This window comes from Seriola dumerili, unplaced genomic scaffold (genome assembly GCF_002260705.1).
Source record: "Seriola dumerili isolate Sdu_G_001 unplaced genomic scaffold, Sdu_1.0 BDQW01000260.1, whole genome shotgun sequence".
In the NCBI taxonomy this organism is placed as follows: domain Eukaryota; kingdom Metazoa; phylum Chordata; class Actinopteri; order Carangiformes; family Carangidae; genus Seriola; species Seriola dumerili.
In genome coordinates this window covers 498343-515587 of record NW_019174515.1, presented here as the reverse complement: position 1 = coordinate 515587, position 17245 = coordinate 498343, and the positions used below count along the sequence as shown (strand labels likewise).

The 17245-nt window shown below is 39.7% G+C and overlaps 1 protein-coding gene across 1 annotated transcript in view; it reads left to right on the top strand.

Moving 5' to 3' along the window:
* The window catches only part of prkcb (protein kinase C beta), an 82839-nt gene that overhangs the window by 28368 nt on the left and 37226 nt on the right, over window positions 1–17245 (top strand). Inside the window, exons 3-5 of the mRNA XM_022756841.1 lie at window positions 897–979; window positions 12486–12597; window positions 12976–13104. Of these exons, the coding sequence (XP_022612562.1) occupies window positions 897–979; window positions 12486–12597; window positions 12976–13104 (324 nt within the window). The remainder of the gene's footprint in view (window positions 1–896; window positions 980–12485; window positions 12598–12975; window positions 13105–17245) is intronic.

Below are 17245 nucleotides of genomic sequence, written 5' to 3'. Positions count from 1 at the left end.
ACAATGAGTCAGTGGTGCAGGAGTGACAATAAGAGTGTGTGGGTGTGAAGAGAGAAGCACAGCATCCCTCTGTACATTTACCACTCCTAAAGCTTTTCAGAGGTTAAGTGAGTGCTGCGTCTAACAGCTCAGAGACAGCAAAATAACTTCGCTTTCATCGAGCCTCAAAATCAACTGTAATTTTGCTTGAACTTGACTTATACTTATAAGTTCATTTAAAACTGCACTTTAACATTTTCAAGCAAAGTCTACAAAGTGAGCTAGCAGTCCAGCGTGTACAGAAAGCCACTGTATTATGTAATGTAAATAGGAGTGGGATCATATTGAGTGTCACTATATACAGTATATGGTAAGCACACTTTCACATGTCCCAGATGTTATAGAATCTGTCCTCACAATAGTCAGCTATGATCATCAGGAGGTTCACCTTTTATTTTGTACAACTCATTCGCATCACATTCACTGCTACTTGACTTCATACGGATGAATACAGCGTGATTCCCTTTAATAATGTAAGAAAAATGACTTCTTATACTATATTAGTGTACTTGGCTGTTTTCTGGCACTGGAGGGCCAAACGTGAACCGCCTTTGGCCCATATGTGGCAGAGTAGCACTCAAGCTAGCTTGGACCTTGGACCAGCATACTTGGTCAGATACTAGTACATCATTAATCATGGTTGTGGCGTGAGTCTAAAAAACCAGGCCTGGAAAGTGCCCTTTTTAAAAAGAATGAATAAATGCATGTAATACCTTGACTACATGTGCTCACTGGGGAAAGGTAAATAAAGAAAAGATTTCCCGAGTTTCTTGGATTACTGAATATTTGATGTACAGAGCTACAATGTGTAAAGATTTTTTACTGAGGTGAATTTCTCTCTCTTTTCCTCTCCACAGTGTGTTGTTTCGTGGTCCACAAACGTTGCCATGAGTTTGTCACTTTCTCCTGTCCAGGAGCTGATAAAGGACCTGCATCAGATGTGAGTACAAATAAATGAATAAATTTAACTCTAATGCTGTGTATGTCTGTGAGAATGAATAGCGAAACACAGATGGACCAAGAGAGACAGAGAAACTGCAGAGACATTTCCAGCTCACAAGCCCCGATCACCTGTCACCACCAGTGTTACGGTTGAGCAGCCTCCTCTCTTTTCATTTTCCTTTTCTTGTCTTGACAGTTATATAATACTGTACCGTCAGACACTCACACACAAGATTTTTTCCAGTATTTACATTTAATACGCATTTACGCATGTACTGGGTCTGCCTTTATAAAAGAATAATCAGTCTGGGACTGAATTTTATTGGTTTATCTATAAAATTTAACCTTATATTGATTCACCCACGGCCGTCTAAATTCATTCTTGTTATTCTCGGCTCAGACGTTTAATCCATTAAACGACTTCAGTTCTGATGTTCTCTTTATCTCCTCTTAATATCTTATATGTTAGAAAAACAACTTCACACTACAACATCATCAAAAACATCTATACTCTGTGGTTGCGTGTTCCAGTGTTTCCCATAAGCCGTATCACAGCTCACATCAGTTGACATCAAATGACAAACATTTCTTATCCCCTATGCACTCATTTATACACATACTGTAGACAGCATTGTTCAAGGTCAAAAGCGGTGCCTGACCTTATTTTGTTAATTCCCATTGAATGTTCTCTTCATCTTCTCATCTGCTCCTACAACAGGAAGTGTCTTTAAGTGGTACTTGTATGATAATCTCATCTGCCCTGTCAAGGAGCTGAGAAGAATAGTGTCTTTTCTCTGATTTATATTCTTTAAATGCAGCCCTATTCTCTAAACTATCCTTTCAAGAGGACAGAATTAGTTGCCTTTCTTCTCTTGAGAGCACTCTCAGGATGCCACCCTCATCCTCTCAAAAACCCAGGGGTCTCTAAGTTCCTTTGCCACGTCCTTACCTCCCTCTGGAGTGCCCTTTCAGTCTGACAAGTACACTTAGTGAGCCGCCTCCAGAGGAAACTCTGGTGTTTGCTGTTTGGCTTCCTGTGGTGTATTCTGTATAACTGATAAGTCTCTGCAGTCTTTCCTCTCATCTTATTATATGTCTATGTGACAACTATCTAACTATCTATCTACTCTTCTTTCACCTAACTGCTTCCTTCTCACTTTCTCACAAATAGCGTCATCTTGGACATTTTCTGTTTTAGTTAGCATCATAAATTACGCAGGCTTGTTGCCCGGATACATGCTGGAGCTGCCTAAAACCATTTTTTCAAGTTTTTCCTCCTGTAATGTCTTCGGGTCATTAGAAAGTCTTAAAGAATGTATTATAATTTATTGAGATATATTATTTGGGACAGCAACTAGCAATTATTATAATCATTGATTATGCTGTCAATTCTTTTCTCAATTAATTGATCAGTCGTTTTGTTATAATTTCCCACAGACCAAGGTGACATCCTCAAATGTTTTTTTTTGTCTGACAAACAGTCCAAAACCCAAATATGTTATTTAAGATCATGTACAACAAAAAAATGCATCAAATAATCACATTTGAGAGCCAGCAACCAGCAAATCTTTGGAATTGGAGCATAAAAAACCACGAATAATCAATTACTAAAGTAGTTACAGATTAATTTTCTGTTGCTTGATTAATCAACTAATAGTTGCAGCTCTAGGACAACAGTTTTGACCTTAGATAAAGGTACAATGTGGAGGTTTCTTGTGAACAAATGGAGCGTAGCGTTAGTTCAGGCAGAACAATGTCGCACTAGTATTAGATCATTGGCAGCTGTTTCATTTCCTGCCTCGCCGTGATTGGTTCATTCACAGCTGCATGGCTTATAACACCCAGTCATATTCGCGCACATGTACAGTGCAGATATCAAAACCTGACACCTCACTTTTGAAAAGGCTTCGTGCAGACAGCAACGACAGCAGTCAATGTTCTCCAAATATTGCGAGTGTCATTGAGGCTTAACAAACTTGTTGAATGCATTTCCTTCCTCATTTAGAATTGAAATCCTGTATTGTTAATGTTCATGTTTGCTGGTCATCTTCTTACATTGCGTTTGTTGACATATCGCTACACTTTGTCACCACCACCATATGTCAATCAAGGGAATAGCATGAAACCAGCAGCAGGAGTATGTATCGCATGGCCCACATGCTCACGGTACAAACATCACAGGGGCCGATAAAAACCTCATAAAAATGTCACGCCATGGCGCTAAGAGTGCTGGAAGACTCCATGTGGTGCCTTTAAATGCTGTTAGTACAATAGAAGTCATCAAAGCAGAATTAAGACGTCCTTGTCATGCTTTACAACTTCATTTGTTTTACTTTGCAGTCCACTGGTAATTTCAGAACTTAACGCTCAGTCAGAAATGGGCTGGTTTAACCCCGTTTTGTTGCTTGTTTTTTTTTTAATCAAGGTTTGATTTATTCCTTCCCCTAATGTAAAACGTCTTCAGAGACCTTCTACTTGACTTTTTGAAACGTACCAACCTGCTTCTTCATTAGTCACTTCAAATGTCATTCTATTTCCTCTGAATCCCCCCTCCTCTTTTTCTGACACTTGTCTATATTTCTATATTTGGCATACATTTAACTCTCCCCTCCCAGGAATGTCTCTTCCACTGTTTCTCTCTCTCCACCATCCCTCCCTCCATATCTAACTCTGTTCTGTACATCCTCTATTTAAATGCCACTCCACCCAGGGGGCCCCTGCTCTTAATTACGGGGCCTCACAACCCCCACCATGTCATTTCCTTAATGAGTTCATGGCCTTACGACCCCGGTTCCTGCACAGTGGGAATGTAGGGTAGCTCTGCTCCAAACTAGCTTCTCATTTAGATACAGGAGACAGGAAGACAGGTAGCCTCATCTTATGATTATAGAAGGAAGGAAGAAGGCGAGGAGGTTCACAAAGCACAGATTTTTAACATGCTGGTCGTGTAAGTCCATGAATACCATGTACTTTTGTAATATATACATATTCAAGACAAATAATTCTTATAAATATTTATAAAATTATGGCAAATTCTCCACACAAGTCACAAGTCAGGGGATATCACTGACATTTGCCTCATTGCAAGATCTCCAAATCTAGGAGAAATTGCACTTCTTGATCATTAAGGTGTTCAGACTTTGTCATGGAACATTATGGAACCACCTGGATGAAGACTTTCTAATAACGCTGTCAGATTGGTACAGCTCGACACATTGTTTTCACCCACGCACACCTGCACAGAAGTGGCTCTTTGAACTTGAAACACTGAGAGCAGTGGATTGTCAGCAGTCATCAGCCCTAACGGCTTCAGCTTTTTTCAGCTTCATCATGCAACATATTAAGGTCTCATGGACAGTTTTGTCTGTCAAATGGCGAAGTCATACTGAGTAAGTTTTAGCTTTGCTAGGTTCCTAAAAAAGAAAAGATAAAAGTGTGTTTCTAAGAGAAAAAAAACAGTAATATAATTGTCACTGATTGAGGCTGATTCTCACTTTGCAGAACATTTTCAGTTCACCGAAGTGTCATCATTTGTTGTCATCCTTTTCCAAATTCAAGAGTACTGCTCTGCTAATATAGTAGCCAAATATTTACGGATTCAAAACATCCTTGGAGCCAATGGTGTCAGTGTAGAGCTGCAATGATCAACAAAAATCAGTTAATTATTTAATTCATTTTACTAAAGTTTGGCAACAATTTTAAGAAATCTTTTTTTGAGCCAAAAAAGCCAAAGATTCTTCCTCTCAAGTGTGAACGTTGGCTGCTTTTATTTGCCTTTAATGATAGTAAACAGGATATTGGGCCCTAGGAATTTGTGATTGGCAGTTTTTATTATTTTTTGACACTTTATTGACCAAAATAATTAATCGATTAATTGAGACAATAACAAGCACATTAGTAGATTAAAAGAAAAGTAGTCAGTAGTTGCAGCCCTGTGTAATCCATCTGAGAATAAAATGACTTCTTCCCAGTCCTTGAAGCTGTTAATGTTAGTGAGTTCTTTATTGGTCACATCCATCGAGAAACAGCAAAGCAAGAGATGTTTGTGAAAGACAACAGACAGATGAAGCTGCAGAGGGAGAAGCAGTGTGCAGAAAGATTTATTCAGTATAATCTGTAACACTGTCTCACTGTCTATATCAATCAGCCCACCACTCTCGTTTTTACCTCCTGCCAGTCCCTCTCTCCTCCTCTCTCCGTCAGCTATGTATGTTTAAAAGGAGAAGTCAATTATAGATCTGGGTTAATAGAATGGTTTCCCTGTGGGAGAGGTCGAGGGATGAGATCCTCTAATGAAACCTACATTTCAGGCCCACAGCCCACTAATGGTATAGAATCCAGTGTGTGTGTGTGTGTGTGTGTGTGTGTGTACACCAATGTGTTTCTGTGTATGTACAAGGATAGCACTGCTCCAAACTAGTTTAACAAATAATGCTAAAAAAAAAGGAAGATATCTAGATTGATCCTGTAGTTAAGGATTTATTTATATATCACCAGACATTCAATTCTTGGAATGTCGTAAGATTTTTATCATTTTTTTAGAGAAATTTCAAGGGATTTGATCAGTTCTCCAGAGAAGTTTATAGAAAAGAAATTTTGTGGCAAAGAGAAGTGAATGATCTTTTTTTTAATATATATATATTATTGATCCGATTTAGTCATGAAAGCGAGCGACTTCAATAGGTGCAGATTTTCTTCTAACACTATCAGATTTCTACAACTTAACTGTTATAAATGTGTTCCGTGTTATTTTTTATTTACATGACTCTTGAAGTCTCTTACTGAAAGTAAATAAATTGATGTGCGTAATGGCAATCAAGATTTATAATGGATTATTCATTTGCCTGGGAAATTTCTGCATCACGATGCATTTTATTAGAATTTTGAAGGCCTCAAGTATGATACGTAATTACAGAACAGTGATCCAACTAAACTGTGACATTTGTCAAATGTTTGGTTCAACAGCCGATTAACAAAAACATGACACAAAAAAAGCCACACAGCAAACCTTTACTTTAACTGGAGTCTGAAGTCTGACATCATAGGGAGCCTATGGCTTCAGAAGCATTATATCCAATAAATAACAAATTCAGCAAAGTCTTAACACCACTCAGCCTCCATTGAGGAGAATGGAAAACAGTCAAACTGTGATCATACGACTCTACAACCGCTAGAACAACACATAATGACGAGTTACAATGGTGCATCATATAGTTCATTTTGCTCATAAAGACCAGAGCTAGTGATACGAATATGATGGCAAAGTATCAGTGTATGGACAACCCTCACTTAAACAGTGGGTAAGATGACAGTTTCCCACTGTAGTTGATGTATAATGTCCTGTTTGCTATTCTCTCTCGCTCACTTGCTCTCTCTCTCTCGCTCTCTCTCTCCATACTGTCATGTTGTGTGCAGTGGATCATCTGCTTTCCCCAGGAAAAGTCACAGCTTGCTACTGTTTACCATCAGTCTGCTTCGATATCCCTCCTTCCCAGCCTTTTCTAATTCCTCTGCCTCAGCATGTCAGTGACAGTTCATATATGGAGAAATAACGGATGAACACTTTGTATTGTATTCTCTCCCAATTAGTCTACCTCGGGGGGGGGGGGGGGGGGACTGCTCTCTGGACAGTCTAACACGAGGCTAACACATAAAAACAGACTCACATCCACAGCTTTGGACAAATGTTATTGTTCAGTTCAGCTAACCTGCATGTATTTGCACTGTAAGAGGAAACTGAAGCACAGACACATGGAGAACGGTCAGGTTCAAACCCACAAGTTTCCCCATTGGCCGCTGCTCTTTCAAAATTAATTGGCACAAACAGTTTCTATTAGGGGGTGTATTAAAGTATTTACAGCCTGCTGTGTTGCCAACGTAGCTCATTTGCTGCTAGATTTAGAGACTTAAAAAAGCACAGCAACAAATCTAGCAACTTTTTTAGACAAACCTTGGTTACTTAGAAGAGAGGAATGTTCTCTCTCACGTCTACTCTGCTCCGTGAGTGGCAGAGAGCTGGAGCAGAAGTTGCTTACCCAGACAGAGACAAAATAAGAAAGATATTCTCTCGTTGTTTGTACAAGTACATACAGTCAAAATCACAGCACAGAGTTTGTCTTTAATATGTGTTTGGTGACTTTCACAGATAACGTTGTTGCTCATGAAATCAGGATTTTAGCAGTGCAGCAGCATTTTTAAACTTTTTTTCATTGTCTGATAACAGAAACAGAAAAACATGTAAATGAGAACAGCTTTCTTGGGAATAGGGCTGTATTAAAATACTGTGTATATGAGCACAGAGTGGAGGAGAGAAGCAAACAGATAAAGGCCTGAAACCAGATGACACTAAGCAGAATGCAAATACGATGCGATGCTGTTTACAGCTGTTCCACGACTATGTTCTCAATTTCGCACATTGACCATACGCGGTCCAGCCATAGGTTTTGACCTAGTCTTGTTTTCTTATCAAATTGCATAAGAAATTATTTCTCAATCAAGTGAAGTCAAATCACTCACACTTGTATCACCGTTGGTTGTATTTTCCCATTTTCAAAACTACGAATTTGTGAATTTTTTAAAACCCTAAATGATCTTGTCAGAAAATGCAGATAAAAGCCTTGTTTGCTGCTAACAAAAGGAGCTGCACAGCAGTTTTCAAGCTTCTGTCATAAACGGAGGTGTAATGTCTGAGCTACAGGTGCGTCACTCCACAGCTGTTTCCGTACGTGGAGATCCTATCTCTTTGCATACTGCAACAGCTAAAAATGTGATTTCACACAGAACATAAATATGAGCAAAAGTCATATATCCTGATATAATGATATATTTAACAGTATGTGTGACCAGATGGTTAAAAAAAAAAAACTGCATCAAAACCACAAGGTAACCTTTGAGAGGAGGAGGGCTGACGAAGTGAGGGAGACTTTGCGATTAACATATGGAGGAAGGGAAGAAGGAGAGGAATTATATCCACCAGTGGAGATAAAGTACTCACCCTCATCCCTCTCTTCACTCTGTTCTCCCCTCTATGTTTATCACTCCTTCATTCTTCACTGCTCTTGTGATGCCATTACTCCTCTATCCAAAAATGTTTGCTTTGCGTATCTCCTTCACTCAACAAGAAATCCTTTAAATAGTCTCTCACACATAAACACTTAAACATTCCCAGAGGAAGAATTGCAAGCCTGAGGGGGATAAACACAATGGCACTGCATTTCTTTCATTGATGAGGACAGAAAAAGCAGCTACTGCAGCCTCTGTTGCATTACATTCATCTTTGTTCTCTTTCGTCGAAAAGTGTGCAGTCTGTTATTGAATCAGAGTGGGTGGAAAGACTTTTAAATATAATTTGAAAAGAATGTCTGGAAAGGAAAAGGAAATGACTAACTTTAACAGGAGGAATGTGACTATAGCATCCATTATTCAGTCTGCTGATGTGCTTTTCAATAAAGGTACTGCTTGTATCAAGTGTGTGGCTCGTATCACCACGATAAATAATCTAAAAATAAAGTAAATATACAGTGGAACACTTAAATCTGTAGTTGTGAAAGGTTAAATCAGTGAAAGAGCCTATTTACCAGAATATAGGTGCTGTGTTTTAAGGCTTTACATCTTTAATCCTGGTAATTGTTGAAAAGGAAGACAAATACAGCTACTGTCTGTCTATGTGGCTACTATAGGCTACTACTTGATTTTTACGCTTCAGATTTGTGCTGTTTGGATTTTTAACTTGATTCCCGAGTGTTGCATACAGATAACTGAAATTAACCACATACACAGCATTTTACTTCTTTTTTTTTTTGTTCTCCAAATAATTCAGGCTATAAAACACGAAGTGGACAGACTGCACTTCATATATATAGAGGCGCGGTTGAAAAAGATATGATAAAGACCTAAATGTCATAATGATGAAGTTAGAAGGAAAAAGGAAATAACCCAGTCCCCAACTGTCTTGTGGTTTAAGGCGCAGCAGTTTTGTGGTGACTTTACTCTGTATGGTAGAAGAACGGTGTAGGATACTATTCGACGGTTGTCACTGTAGAAAGGTGAGGGAGTCAGTGAGCACTAACTCTAGAAGAGTGAGTGGACTGTGGACAAAATCAATATATGAGGAAAAAAATATTGCTGAAAATTTTTCTGTTTTTTTTTTTTTTGTGTGTGTGTCAATGAGTGTGAGTCAAGACCCTGCCTGTCTGTCTGCCTGTCATGCAGCATCATGATTGACATGACAAGATGTGTGTGTCTTTGTGTGTGGGGAGTCGACTGATGATGTTGGCAGGGAAAATAATGAACAGCAGAGTGGTAAATCAAAACAAAAGAAAAGTAGAGAGTGAGACAAAGCACCATGACAAGAAAACAGTCAAAACAGTATGTTCTGGCAACTTGTGTTGCTGTCATGTGGTCTTTCGGTTTAGACACCCGCTAACACAACATATGTCACACAGTACACTTATTTGTCCAGGTGCACCACACCATGCCATCTACTGTCCATGAGTGGAGTCTCGGTGAGCGAAATTAAGTGAAAAGAGTGAGTGACAGTTTGAAAAGTTGACAACATACTGGCAGTTAAAGAAAATCATGGTGTAAAAAAAAAAAACACCACTTTAGACTACCACTGTTTCTAAGTAAGAAAAGTTGGTTTACAGTATGTAGCAGCTTTCAGGAGCATCAGTTATGCAGCTCTACTGCAAAATCATACATTTTACGGTAGAGTTAGATGGAGTCGTGTGTCCCTTTAAGTCTATATCTTTATTGATCATCCTGTGACAGCTACGTGATTCATAGTCAATGCCCTGGCTTCAAAGCTGATTTTCTTATTGATAGTTAAAACTTTTATCTGTCTTATTCTGTGTAACAAAAAGTTTTTAGCCATGCTAGCATCATGGTAATGTCACCATCTTTAGTCCAGATGGGATGGATTGCCAAGAAATTTTGGTACAAACATTCATGTCCCCCTCAGGATGAACTGTGTAACCTTTATTTTTTAATCTAGAGTCGTCGTCATTATCAGGTCAAAAGTTTAATTGGTTCATACGTTGGTTTCTGACCAAATACTCGCTAAACAAATCAGCCTCAGCTGTACTTTGTGTTCAGTGCTAATTAGCAAAGGTTAGCATGCTGACTTGCTTAACTAAGATGGTAAAAATGCTACACATGATAGCTGCCAAACATTAGCATATTAGCTTTCTTAGCTAATATGTTAGCATTTAGCTACCTGTAGATTTTTGGCTTTTTAAAATAAATTAAAGTTTTTAGGACGTAGTTATTGACAGAAATTACTGTTAAAGATGAAGACTCTTTAACAGTGATGATTAAAGGGATGAGAAGGGCACTCGAAATCTGCTTTTTCATATGACTTGTACTTCAGGCCTATTTGTAACACTTGCGCAGTATGGTAAAATTGATTGACAGATGTGTTGGCATCGCACCATGTTTTTGGCTTTCTCTCTTTCTTCAGCCATCAAAAAAGATCACGTTCTGATTTATGAAAGAGGAGGAGGCTGCTGGTGTTTTTTTGTCCCTTTTAACTGTTCCCCCTTTTTTTCCAGCTTGTTTTGTTTCTGATCTTTGAGTTTTCAAGGCGGATGTATTTAATCATTAGTGTTTATAAAGAAGCTGGCACACTCTTTCATCAGCCCTCATATTGCTCCTTGTCTGCTGTTGCTCATCGCTGGAGCCTCAGCAGCACAATGTTCCCTTATTTTTCAGAGAAACAAAAAAAACAAGCAGGAGGTGGTCTTGTCCTTGAAAAAGAAGAGAACCAGCAGGGAAACAAACACACACAGATGCACACGCGCAAATGCAAACACATACACAGTTGTGCAAAGAAACCCACACGCCTACGCACAAGCAATCGCAGGCGCCCGCACAATCATTCAGACTTAACAAGCACACACACACACTTCTGAAGACACCTTGGGGAAGCTGGGTATAATTCAGGCAGTGGCAGCCTAAATTAAACATTATTTTCCAGGACAGGTGTGGAGGAGAGGAAGAAATCAATCAGCTCATTTTTCTGGCTCATGAGCTGGAACAACATGAACACACACATGTCAACGTTTACTGTTTACACATACTTGACTGAATCGGTTTATCTGCAAAATGTTCCCTTTGGCATTAAGCACTTGTGTATTTGATGCCATCAAAGCATCTTCGATGTGAGGCGATCCTTTAGAAATTCGTATTAACAGTAAATAGTTGCATGTTTGGTAACTGTGATCGATCCCCTTGGCAGAAACACTAACTCCTACATTGAAGTGTCCCCGCTTCACCACACAACCTGGATCCCTCTCAAGTGGTGTATTGGATGTTCTCACTGCCCGTGGGTTCATGTTGCAGGGTGTGTGTGTGTGTGTGTGTGTGTGTGTGTGTGTGTGTGTGTGTGTGTGTGTGTGTGTGTGAGTGAGAATGAGCAGTCTCTCAGTCGCCATCAGTTATATGTCTAGAAATAATATGTGTGTGTGTGTGTGTGTTTCTAAGCCAGGTGTGAATGCCCCCTGAGCCGTGATCGCGGGTGTCTCACACACTCACACACACACACACACACACACACACTTACTATATTCATGGGGACCTGTCAACTGAATCCCTAACCCTAACTGAGTCTTAACCCTCAAACAGCCAATTAAACTTGTGGGGGGGGGGTTTAGCAATTTGGTCCCCATAAAGCTTTATTGCACAAGTGTGGTGGTCTCCAAGAATATGGTAAAACAAGGCCGCACACGCACACACACACACACACACACACATATGAACACATAACACACTCACACATGAGACAGAAATAGCTTGTGTTTCTGCCCTAGTTACGCCTTGGATACGAATGTTTATGAAAGAGGAATTGGTACTTGAGTTTTCTTTTCTCAGTCCAAAGCACATAATATGTAAATGAAAAAAAAAATTACCAAATGAATAAAATACAGAGATTTATTTTAGATTTTAATCTGTCTGTTTGTTATTGAGGAACAATTGCTTTTTGGGTTTTAGAGTCAGAAAGATGAAAAAGAGGTCTGACCTTGACCCTGACCCGTGTGTGCATGTGTGTGTGTGTGTGTGAACTGATGTGAACTCTCACCTACCTGCTGCACCTCTGTTCTTGTTTCGATTCAATGGGGCTTTAAAAAAACGTCATGGAAGGCTGACTCCATACAGAGTTTCTTTCGCTATTGCATGTGCACACACAGACAGACACAGACACACAGACAGACACAGACATAGACACAGACACACACAGGTCACGCATGGAGCTGCCTTTGTGGTCTTTCTAAATTAATATGAACAAAGAGATGCTGATGAAACCTGTCTGTCAGACTACAGTGCAGATAGCCACACTCACAGCATGCAACATGCTCAGTAGTATACACATAAATTAAGGCCTTCAGTTGGGCTGAATTATAAATGCTACATTGTCCTACAGGATAGTTGGGATAGTGGATAGTTGGTAGTAGAGGTGGGAAACTGCCATTTATAACTCTCTGTCACTCTCTCGCTCTCTCTCTCTCCAGGATCCGAGGGCAAAGCATAAGTTTAAGATCCACACCTACTCCAGCCCGACCTTCTGTGACCACTGTGGCTCTCTGCTCTACGGCCTCATACACCAGGGCATGAGATGTGACCGTATGTTGTCTTTTGGATTGATCATGTTGCCATTAGCGCACACAGACTGCATCATTTTATAGTCTTACCCTTATATTAGTATTCACAGTTGCAGCACATACACTGACACCGATACGGCCGACATTGTTATATGAGTAAGGTTACATCTTTGGTCAGTACAGTTTCTCCTTGGCCTTTTTTAGTCATAACAGTATTACAACTGCACTGACAAGGCAAACATCCTTAAAATAGTATATATGCTTTATATCCATGCAAAGTTATTTAGACCTTATGTTGACGTAATTTAACATTTTCCAAAGTAATATAACATAGTGCACTGTCTCTGCTTATGCACATATCCATGTAAAGAAATTACGTGTGTGTGTGTGTGTTTTCCAGATTGTATGATGAACATCCATAAGCGCTGTGTGGCCAACGTGCCGAGCCTGTGTGGGACAGACCACACTGAGAGGAGAGGTCGCCTGCAGATCACCGCTGAGGTCAAGACTAATGTACTCACTGTTACCAGTAAGTTTATATCAGACACTCACGCACTTATACGGTCATCACATGCATACACAAATTTGTCCAGACATTACTGTAAAATACCAGTCATCTGCTGCCCTCTGCTGGTAGACATGCAGAGGTGAAGCAATGATGCAACAGAGCTTGAATACTGTATGAGGTGAGACTAAGAAATCAAATTTTAAAAATCACCACAATGTATTCATAGAAGCTACGTTTAGGTGATGGTAAGTCAACACAAATACTGAGTATGCTGTTTTGGGGCTTGATTGTTTCCAATTTATGTTGCAAATCTAATGATGTTTGCTTTAAAATTATGTCTTGTTGCTGTAAACCGATTTAACTAAATGAAGGTCCGAGTTTATGTAAGGTATGTATGCTCTGATGCTCCACCCACAATACAACCCACAGCCGCCGCCGCCTTCTTGTAGCTCGTAGCAGTATAAAATAGATACAGACTGCAGGGACCTTATTGGCCTTTTCCGTCTGATCTTTTGCAGCAGTGTTTTTCATATTTCATTTCTACATATGAAGTGTAAGGTGTATTTTTCATCTAAATGAGATTACGTCCATGGTTTCTCAAGACCAAAGGAGCTGTTACCTCAACGAGCAAGAGAAAAAGAGGAGTCAGATTTATTTACACAGTGTGTCACACACATTCACCCACTGAAGCATGTATATTTTGCTGTTGGGTTGATGACTGAGAAGAGGTATCACTGAGCAAAACAAACAGTCATTGACACTAACACGCCAATCACTGTATGACTGTCCTCACTTACAGCAGAACCGCTGGGCAGTTTTTTTTTTTTTTTTTTTTTTTTTACAAAGCACGATTGCAGCTCAGGGTTTGTCGTCTTCTGTTCAAATGACAGATTGTTTTTATCTGCTAACTGCATGACATACTGCAGACAAATTCCTCACATAAAAGTGCGATGAACTGTTTTATATTTGCAGCTATTATTTCTTAGCTCGACTTCAGCCTCACGCCAAACAAGCAAATCACGATGATTGTATTCAGTTGCCATCATGTTGATATCACCGTATGTACCAAAGCTATAAGCTGAAGTACAGTCAAGGTAACAGGAATGTGCTTTCAGACCTCTTTATTGCTTTGTTGGAAAAAGTGGAAGATGACATTTAAAATCCTTCAAAATTCCTGCATTTCCCGGGAATGTCTTTCAATAATCCCCAAAAATAGGATTAAACTAGTTTCTTTCAGCCAAAGGTGGTGGACATCCGATGATATAGTTAGATCGGGTGAGTGAACGTTTTAGCTTTGGACTTTCTGCATTGACTTCAGGTGTATTGCAAATACTGCGGTTGTATATAGTCTGGTTTATACTGTTTAATTAAGGCATTTAGCAATTTCTTTTGCATCATAATATATGACAAAATGATTAGTAGGTTTTTTGGGTTTTTTTCAATGAAATGAATCTTTTCTGACAGAAATGTCTCACTTGGCAAAGACTCATGTCAAAGGAGATACACTGAATCTGGCCTCACAATTTTCCTGGAGTTTCTTCACCTGCCTAATGTTGTAATTCACCAATAAATGGAGAACGTGGCATCCCTGTTGTACTCTTGCAGTGCTTTGTTTCACCTCCAGGTGGCAGCAGATATTTACATTAAATAACAATAACTTCTTGGTACCTTTCAACTCAATTACTGATACTGTAATACTCAATCTGAAAACATACTAAAAACGTTTGGCAGAAATTAAACTTCAGTGTCATGTTAAAATTTTGTGCTCTGGTGCTGAATGATCTGAATTCACAGAAGTACCTTTGGCTTTTGTAGAATAACCTGCATCATGTAGCACAAACTTCAAAGGCTTGAGATCTGCTGTTATCATGCACAGTTAATGTCATATCCCAAGTCTGACTACATACAATATGGATAGGTGGATTTCCCAGTCTCTGCCTACATACATCTGCTTCCGCTTCAGCTGCGCCACGATTCACTTTAAAGTAGTAGATGAGTCAAAGGCCAAGAATGTCGATCCTGTCCAAGCTCCTCTTTCTCTTCCACTCATATATACTATACTGGGCCGAACGGTTCCTTTGCTTAGCGTGCTACCATCGACACCTGGACTCTGATAGGTGGCAGGAAATGGTCGGACCGATGGCATTCGTACGTATCATAAATCTTAAGCTTACAAACTTGTATGAGGAGTTTCCAAGGAGTAAATTTATTTTGCTGAAATTTAATTTGTAACTTAATATAACTGAATTCACACTTTTTGATAGATCAGTCTCGAAAAAAAAGATTTTCATTTCTGCTGTTAGTTGTCAATATTACAGGATCTGATCATCAGTATCTCCACTAAATATTGCTGAAATAGTAATAATAATAAAAATAATAATAATAATAACAGTGAAAACCTAATGAATATCTTAAAAAGAGACTGTATGTACATTACATGTCTGCATAGTAAATCTTCTCTGCATGGTCGTTGGGATTCATCCACCTTTTTTCTGTCTCGCTCTCCTACTCTCTCCTCTCTCTTCCTGGTTCCCACGCTCGTAGACTGATCATTAGTGGGGATTTACTGTGGGAAGTGATAAGAGAGCAGACTTATCGCACACAGACTGCTAGGACAGCAGTGGAATATAAAAAATAACCAAATAGAACAGAATACATAAGAATAAAGCTAAATTGTAGGAGCTGTCAAGGAAAACTATCATCTTATTTTTTTTTTACAGTTTAGTTTTATCTGCCTATTAGTCTTAGTATCCATTTAGAGGAAATTCACAGCCAGCAGGAATTATATTTTCAACACTTACACATTCTAATTTGAAATACATTTTTGTGCAGAAAATGCAGAGATGTTGTGTTACACTCACTCGCGATAAAATCCGTCTCATTTTCCTTGTGGCTGTAGTTTACAGTCAGTGAGAGGCACGGGTGGTGCAGTACTCACTAGTGTCTGCAGGGGTCAGTGTGCAGCCACCAGCAGCTTTCTCCCTCATTGCAGCGAGGTAGAAAAAAAAATGCAGCACAGAGAACGAATTGTAGAACCACCAGGAATTATTCTACAGCTTAACATAGCAGGAGCCAGTGGAAATGGCTGCGACTCTGAGAGATGCATTTGTGCTGTGGACTTTAGTTGTGGATTTAGTCAAAGCAATTGACATGGGTGTAAAGTGACACTTTATTGATCACTTTGATGCCCCCCCCCTCATGAGGAGATCAGAGCACAGGGTCAGTGGCAAATGGAGATGGAGGATCAGCATCTAGCTCAAGGACACTCCAGCAGGGAGAATGCAGCCCAGGCCCTCAGAATCATGGTGTCCTGTTTTGAGACTTGGGAATTTGAACACTTACTGGCATTCAGGTCAGCACTGCAGACTGTTCTATTCTAAGTATTTAGGTGTGGTTTATCACAGTACCCCTGACTAGAAAAGCTGAACACAGGCTTCACACTGTTCCTCCAACCTGAGGAGATTATTGAGGCTCTTATTTACTCAAAATATCCATAATGCGGGAGGAAGAGCCCTCAACAGAGTCACTGAAAGGCTACTGAACCGAAATTAGACCTGGCCTCTGCTTCGTGCTGAAAGAACGAACAGCAGATGTTGCACCTGTGATTTCAAGTCTGTGTTAACCGAATGCAGAATGTCGGCGGACTGGGATCACACTCAGCTAGTGGTGTGATCAACATCAATCAAAATTCATTTTCTTTGGTGTGAACCCACAGGGAGAACTTGATCCATTTCATCAGAAAGACTTTTCATCTAGGTTTATCATGTTGGCAGCTGAGCCAAAAACAAATACACAAGTCCCATTCTAGTCCCTGAAGTAACAGTCCTGATGGACTGTGCAGCGCACCTTAATGAAGCTCGGCGGTGTTGGCACCGCTTGATAACATACTGATAACACGTAAAATCAACGCCACATCAACATTTTTCCTTTTATACCATTAAATGTAGCATTTGGAGGTTCAGAGCAGGTGATGATGTTACAGGAGAGGATCTGGACTCTTTATCTGGCACCGATTTTTTTTTTTGCATGTTCTCATCTGTCTTGACAAGCCAAACTGAACATACATCTGCTCGCCGTGAATGTCAGTACCATTTCACTGTCCCCTAGGGGAGTCATCTGAAAAAGACTTTACTAATTTTGCAGCACACATGCAAGTAGAAGC